Raw genomic sequence first — 7,210 nt, 5'->3', positions numbered from 1 at the left:
GGTGCTGTCGCCGGGAGCTCCAGTTCCGCGGCCTGCTGCGCCGTGCTGCTCGCGGCGGTGCTCTTCTTCTCCGCACCGGCCACCACAGGTTCGGCTAGCTCCTCTCCTTCCCGCCCGCCCGGTCCTTCCCTCTCTCTCGTTCCTCGTCGTCGTGCCTGGAGCCGGCGAATCGGTAAACGGATCCCGATCGCCGCGGTGCATCGGTGAGACGAGGCGGTCGCACGGGTTCTGCTCCGCGCGCTGGTCAATGCGCGCTCCCGTTTAGTTAGTGCTGTCGGTGTCGGTGGCTTCTAATTTTGATCCCACCGGGTTAGTCCTGTCCGTTCATTTAGAGCTTGTCCGAGTTCTGAAGCCAAATTAGGAAGCTATTCCTATCTGTGAGACGAGCGATCTGTCAAGCTTCCCCGCTGCCACTCTGCCGATCTTGTTGACACTTGCTCGTGGCGAGCTCTGCGGCGATAGATCTGTCCAGGAGGGAAGCGGATCAGTACAAACATATCGACCAATTGCTTTGCTGCTAGAAAGTATCCACTGGATAAATCCTGCAAACTGCAATTATGATGTAGAAGTAGTAGTAACATAGAGTGCATCTAGCGTGTCAATTCAACTTCTCTCTTTAGTTTCTTTCCATGTATGTATCTGATGTATGCACCCTTTGTTTGTTTGTTCACGCAGAGGCTTATGATTCGCTGGATCCAAACGGCAACATCACCATAAAATGGGATATTATTTCGTGGACTCCTGATGGTTATGTGGTAAGTAGCACCTCTTCACATCAACAGCTCTGTCTTTCATCTCAACCTATTAGCCTATTATATATTTATATTATTTTTTCATTGTTTTTGAGATAGCTCACCACTCATGCCAAGTGGTATTATATATTTATATTAGCTCATGATTTTGACCTTGACAAGTAGCATGGCTAATAGTTGGTTACAAACTTTGCCACAAACAATATAGTAGCCACCAAGTACAATTACCAGCAGATTTTGGATATCTGGTCACCTCTACTTGTATCATGATCTTTTTTTCCCAAACTTATCATGTGCAGGCAACAGTGACAATGTTCAACTACCAGCAGTTCCGACACATACCTGCACCTGGGTGGCAGCTGGGATGGTCATGGGCAAAGAAAGAGGTCATCTGGTCGATGGTGGGGGCTCAGGCTACTGAGCAGGGTGATTGCTCAAAATTCAAGAGTGCCCCTCCCCATTGCTGCAAGAGAGATCCAACGATTGTCGATCTTCTTCCGGGCACCCCATTCAACCAGCAAATTGCCAATTGTTGCAAGGCAGGAGTTATAAAGACATTTAACCAGGACCCAGGAAATGCTGCATCCTCCTTCCAGATTAGTGTAGGTCTTGCTGGGACTACCAATAAGACGGTTAAGATGCCGAAAAACTTCACCCTTAGGGCCCCAGGTCCGGGGTACACATGTGGGCGTGCTCTTGTTGGCAGGCCTACCAAGTATTACTCGTCAGACGGGCGCAGGGTAACCCAAGCTCTCAGTAAGTTGCCCACTTATTGCTCTTCACTGCTTGCTCTATATTGCTTTAATACTTTGCGCAAATGCATTAGCAAGCTACACTAATTGAGCTAAACACATCTTAGTACCACTTTTGTACGTTTCTGCTCCTTAATTGTGAATGAATTTTATGTTATAATATGTGTAGGATTAGTGAAAGACTGAAAGGAGTGAAACCATTGAAATCGGAAGTGATTCATTTTCGAGAGGAGATGAGTTCATCACCTAGGATCGATGTTAGCTCATATTTATTTGAAAATAAGCCACCACTAAGCCTGATAATATCTTAACTAGTTTTGTTCACTTGCAAATAATGGATTTCAAATGCAGGAAACATCAGATTGGTTCCATATAGTTTTTATTCTTTATTGCTGACAATGTTCTTTATTTAGTGGGTATTAACAAAAGAAATTCTCTATTGGCAGTGTCGTGGAATGTAACCTGCACATACTCCCAATTTCTTGCTCAGAAGACTCCCACCTGCTGTGTATCTCTCTCATCGTTTTATAACGACACTATTGTGAACTGCCCAACGTGCTCTTGTGGCTGCCAAAACAATATTACTCGTCCAGGAAGCTGTGTAAAGTGAGTTAATAATTATTACTGTTTACTATGCTTCCTATTAAGGTTCCAACCTTCTGCAAATTCCTTACTAATCCTATCCATTTTACAGTGACAATTCGCCTTATTTACAATCTGCCATCAATGGCCCTGGCAAATTAACTGGCCAGCCTCTTGTCCAATGTACTTCCCACATGTGCCCGATAAGAATCCATTGGCATGTGAAGCTCAACTACAAGGACTACTGGAGAGTGAAAGTCACCATCACAAACTTCAACTACCGCATGAATTATACAGACTGGAACATGGTTGCCCAGCATCCTAACTTCGATAATATCACAAAGCTGTTCAGCTTCAACTATAAGCCACTTACCCCATATGGAGGCCGCATAAGTAAGTCACCTTGTGAACTGTTTTAATTAGTTTCTGACTTGAGATGTGCCTCCTATCTGACGTGTTTATCCCTCCCATTTCAGATGACACCGCAATGTTCTGGGGAATGAAGTTCTACAATGATTTGCTCAATCAAGCTGGCCCGCTTGGAAACGCACAGTCAGAACTACTCATGCGGAAGGACTCGGAGACTTTCACCTTCCAAAAAGGATGGGCGTTTCCCCGGCGTGTGTACTTCAATGGTGATAACTGTGTCATGCCATCTCCCGATGACTATCCATGGTTGCCTAGTGCAAGCCCTCTGACAAAACAACCATGGACGCTCCCACTATTGGTGTTCTGGACTGTGTTGGCTACTTTGCTGGCTTATTACGTATGATGAAATGAGACCAAGAGATTCAGCGAGCTTCAAGTCGCTGTCATGTTCCATGAGGTGCGCGGCAACAGGTCATTTGTTCATTCCATTCCACGGTTGCATAGAAGACACGGGTGCCGCGCTGAGGAAAGCTGATACGTGTGTGTGTTTTGTAAGTTAAAAAGGGCTGAAAATGTATTTCTTGTTTTGGTATATACTGGCCATGAAACTTTGGTGAACTTAGTTACTCAAATTTAGGTAATTATGGTTGCACCTTCTGTATTTTATAGCAGACGCAGACATTTTAATTGAATCATATGACTGCCTTTCTTGTAGTGATTGTATGAGTTACATAATAATGTTTTGTACAATTTGTTAAACCGAGAGGATGCTGTTGGTTGAGATAATCTAGCATTGTTTTCCTGATCCCTCTCGTTTTCGAAACAAGTGCTAGAGTTAACAAGAATCAAAAGAAGCACAGGACAACACTCAGGCTAGGCTGAACAGAAACGTACCTAAGATCATAAAACCATAATGTACAGCAAAAAGAGGCATGAAATGGTTCTTCTCTATCTGCACACTATGAATTTAGAAAATTGCAATAATGCAGTAGTGAACGAGCATGCTTGCCACGTACATACCAGGTTGTCTTCCTGATTGCTACGTTTAACGGGTTGCTTCATCAAACATTTGCTGTTTGAATATAATGTGATTCTCTGTGCTTTTGACCTTGTGAGACGCCTGATGATGTTCATGATCTTACGATCTTACTTCTGGCTTACTGGACCAGTTCCCTCCCAGCCAAAAGAAAAATGGCTATGATGGGAGGGACTGCTCTATGGTGGACAATATGGAAAACCAGAAATGCAGCATGTTTTGATAAGAAAATGCCTAATGATCCTGCACCAGTTATCTTCCATATTTGCAGTCATCTCACCAACTGGAAAATCTTGTAGACAAACCTGAAAGCAGGAAGCATTGAGCTCGCTGTGGAGAAGATCAGGCAGGTGGTGCGGGAGATCTACAACAGAAGCCATGGATGGGGCCCTACGGTTCCCAGAATCACGGGTGGATGATTTCTACTACACCGCCTTCTTGTTTTCTTTCTTCCTTGAGTGATAACCTCTCTAGTTTGCTTTACAAGGCTTGTTCCAGTTTGTGTGTGAGTGCTAAAAGGCCCTGCTTAAAAGTTCTGAAGAAACTGCTGCGTGTGAGCTGGTTTTCAGGACCTGCACAGTTACCTGAAAGCTAATATATATTAGTTTGCCTGATGATGCACAAACTGCCCTGGGTATATCGCTCCAGGTGTTCTTATGCTTTCTCTCTCTCTTCGAATGTTGTAAGACTCTAGGTTTCTCTAGTGGAAACCGACGAGGGAGGTTCGTTGTTTCCAAAAAAAAAGTTGCTTCTGAATTCAAAGAGGTAAGCTGCTTGTATGCTGCGCCGTTGTGCCACAAAATAGCACCATTTTGACGACGACAAGACATGCCCGTCTACTTTTCATTCTTCTGAGAGAAAATGGTATGCTCATCTGCTGTTAGTTTGGAGAACAGACCGACGGCACTAAATGATTTTTCTGTTTGAGATGAGGCCGTATAAAACTGACTGCAATTATCCAAATTTTGTTCTAGTAATGGAACCAGGGAGAAACCTCCCCAATGATATAAAAATATCTTCAACAATAATCATCAGGCAATGTTACTACTAATCAAACAAGAGAAGCTTGTATCATTCAGAGCAATGAAACCGAAACATAACAACTTTACTATAGTACAAATTACAGAACACATCAGGATATATATAGTAGCATAAGAAATCCTGGAAATAATTTACCTTATGAAGGACGCTGTTTCCGAGCCCTCAGAAACATCATCATCTGCAACAAAGCATGATCGGCCATTGTTGAAGGGAGCCATGATATTGCTTCGGCTTGGAAGTTTCACGGTGTTGCCTCTGCCGAGTCTCAGAGATCAGTAGACATGTGCTGCCTATGGCCTGGCATATATATACCCATGAGGAGTCAAAGATGCAGTGCAATGGAAGGATCAGGGAGATGGTTCACCCGTAGCTGTTGGTTTGTTGGCTGGTTGCAGTTGCAAGCAAGCCCCAGGTTGAGAAGCTCAGCACCACCTTCCACATGTTGGTTTTTGCTCTGCCTTCAAGCAACACCATCAATTCCAAGTGATACCCCTGCATAATACTATCAGGTAAGGTGTACATTTCCAGGTGACACCTGGGGAAGGATTATACAAGGCATTGAGGCAAGCCTTATCTGCACAATGCAATGCCAAGAGGCTGTGTCGAACCCAGGTGCTAGGTTACTAAGCACAGCAGTAGCACATGATAAAATTTCTTCAACTATTACGTAGTGATGGCGAAGCAACCCCAGTTTAGAAATATCAAGAGAGGGGGCGGCAAAAGCTACCTGCTATCTTTCTGAAGTCTACTGCCCAACTATCTACACCTTGTGAGGTGACACAAGGGGAAGAAAAACGAATAGGAAAATATATGGACGAAATGCTTGCACGGGAAGCTTTCAACAAATGTCGACTCAAAAGGAGGGGCCAACAAATCCCAATTTGCATCTTGAAAGTTACAAAAGAACAAGTTACACAAAAGTCTTCAGGGTTATTCAGGAGCAAGTGAGGGATTGAAAAATCACAATATTCAGAAATAGCAGTACCGTGGCACATCCCACGAAAATAACAAAAATAGAAGCAATAATGGCACGGAAGAAATCTGCGCCAGCAGCTGCCTCAAGGCGTAAGAGGGTTTACATCACACACATGGTTCAGGTCTTGAAATGAATCTATCCATTGAATAACATATTGATAAAATAGTACCACCAATTTTGTGGACAAATATTTGACTCAAGTACCTAAGGGCTCAATACAGCAATGTGTCTTCCCCTTTGGACAGAAGTACATAATCTCTCCATCCATAACCAGCTATAAATGTGTTGGTTACCCCAAAATGGTCCTTCAATCAACCTATAACCGATCATCACTTCCTTCGAGCATACAATATAGCAAGCACGGCTGATATCCCAACTGCTGCTACCGGAATGGCCCAGTACTGCACAGCGTAAGCCGCCAGCTTGCTGGCGAAGTCCTTGTCCTGCTCTTTCCTGAAAACCTCCATCTCAGGCATGTCAGGTGTTTCGTCCAAGTCCAACTCCCCAATGAAGTAATCTTTCATCAACTCCTTGGCATCCTTGCTGTGGCCCGCATCTTCAAATTCCTCGGTGCCATCCATACCTTGAAACAGATTATCATGTATGAGCAGACAGCCTATGAGAAACTAAAATGTGCTGAACAAGAACATGAAAACAAGAGGTGAGAACTGAGAAGTAGTACCAGTCACGGCAAGCAGCACATCAGCACCCCCAGGATGGTCATCCAAATACGCGGTCACATCATAAATCTGCATTGTATTCATCAACAGGGCATGAGCTCGCCACAGAATCAGAGTAGTGGAACATATTTGCCAGGTAGTATTGTAATGCGTATCTACTCTCTGCTGACACAAATTCTATTTGATTCAAAGCCCTCAACAGAGGCATCTGCTGTGGTTGCCTTCAACAGAGGATACCCCAGCACAACTGCCCCACGAGGTGACTAGCAGGCCACGCCACTCGCAGAGACGTTCGGTTTCGATTCCTGCAGCCTTCTCACTAACAAAGCGAGCGCGGGATCTCCCAGGCATTCGGTCGAACAGGCTAAGGGCGGGGGTCGAAGCCCAACTAGCAACAACGAAACGCGTCCATACACCCTAGACCCTACCTACCTACCTGCCGATGTTAGGGGCAGTATTGCTGAAGCCAGATCGGCGGCGAGGGGTATGAGGGAGGCGCTACCTTGCCGTCGACGACGATCCAGCAGTCGTCGGGGGTGTTGTGGAGGGCGGCCTCCTTCATGCTGTACAGCTTCGTCAGCGTCGGCATCTCGCTCTCGCTTTCCCAGTCCGGTCGGCTGGGGCGAGGGCGAGGGCGAGGGAATACTGCTGTACGGAGTGGGTGAATCTGCCCCGGCTTGCAGAGGAAGAAGAAGGTGGCTATCTGGATTCTGGACCAGGTATCTGGTCTTGAATCTGCCGCCGCTTGCCTTGCAGAGAAAGAAGAACTGCTATTTTTTTTTTGAGGATAAAGAAGAACTGCTTTGGGGGGATTTCGGGGAGTTCGGGGTTGGGTTTAGGCCTCGTGGGCCTAGGATAATGGATCGCACAGCCCAGTGTAACCAAAACCCCACCAAAGCCTTCTAAAAATAAAGCAACCCCACCAAATTGATGGCCTGTCTGTAGCCCACAAAGGCAGGAATTTTTATCTGTTGCTAAAAAAAGGTACTGTATGCTTTATCTGATGGGCAGGAACAGAAGGA

At 45.3% G+C, this 7,210-nt stretch overlaps 2 protein-coding genes and 1 long non-coding RNA gene across 3 annotated transcripts; 1 reads left to right on the top strand and 2 right to left on the bottom strand.

Annotated features, from left to right (window-relative positions):
• Nucleotides 1–6: 6 nt before the first annotated feature.
• On the top strand, nt 7–3,169 carry LOC125529260 (COBRA-like protein 3; the record flags this gene model as incomplete). Its single annotated transcript, XM_048693666.1, is given in 6 exon segments — nt 7–88; nt 676–755; nt 1,052–1,508; nt 1,951–2,110; nt 2,199–2,479; nt 2,563–3,169. Coding segments are annotated over 6 exon segments (1,356 nt in total), but the record flags the coding sequence as incomplete, so codon positions are not given.
• On the bottom strand, nt 61–5,020 carry LOC125529261. The gene is made up of 2 exons (XR_007292598.1): nt 4,668–5,020; nt 61–464 (listed from the first exon to the last, which is right to left on the bottom strand). It is a non-coding gene; the product is annotated as an uncharacterized LOC125529261 (long non-coding RNA).
• Nucleotides 5,021–5,628: 608 nt separating this feature from the next.
• Nucleotides 5,629–6,974, bottom strand: LOC125529262 (cytochrome b5). The gene is made up of 3 exons (XM_048693667.1): nt 6,691–6,974; nt 6,191–6,257; nt 5,629–6,091 (listed from the first exon to the last, which is right to left on the bottom strand). Exons 1-3 carry the CDS (start codon nt 6,775–6,777, stop codon nt 5,838–5,840), a joined length of 408 nt encoding a protein of 135 aa, XP_048549624.1. The 5' UTR covers nt 6,778–6,974; the 3' UTR covers nt 5,629–5,837.
• Nucleotides 6,975–7,210: the final 236 nt, after the last annotated feature.

Source organism: Triticum urartu, unplaced genomic scaffold (genome assembly GCF_003073215.2).
Source record: "Triticum urartu cultivar G1812 unplaced genomic scaffold, Tu2.1 TuUngrouped_contig_5464, whole genome shotgun sequence".
Lineage (NCBI taxonomy): Eukaryota > Viridiplantae > Streptophyta > Magnoliopsida > Poales > Poaceae > Triticum > Triticum urartu.
The sequence above is the reverse complement of the archived record's forward strand: the minus strand, read 5'-3'. Positions and strand labels throughout refer to the sequence as shown.

Excerpts from the sequence above, each read along its gene's own strand:
- LOC125529262 (XM_048693667.1), bottom strand. The coding sequence starts at position 6,777 with ATGCCGACGCTGACGAAGCTGTACAGCATGAAGGAGGCCGCCCTCCAC. Across the intron at positions 6,258-6,690 it reads GGATCGTCGTCGACGGCAAG|ATTTATGATGTGACCGCGTA; the intron begins GTAGCGCCTCCC and ends AATACAATGCAG. Across the intron at positions 6,092-6,190 it reads TGTGCTGCTTGCCGTGACTG|GTATGGATGGCACCGAGGAA; the intron begins GTACTACTTCTC and ends ATCTGTTTCAAG.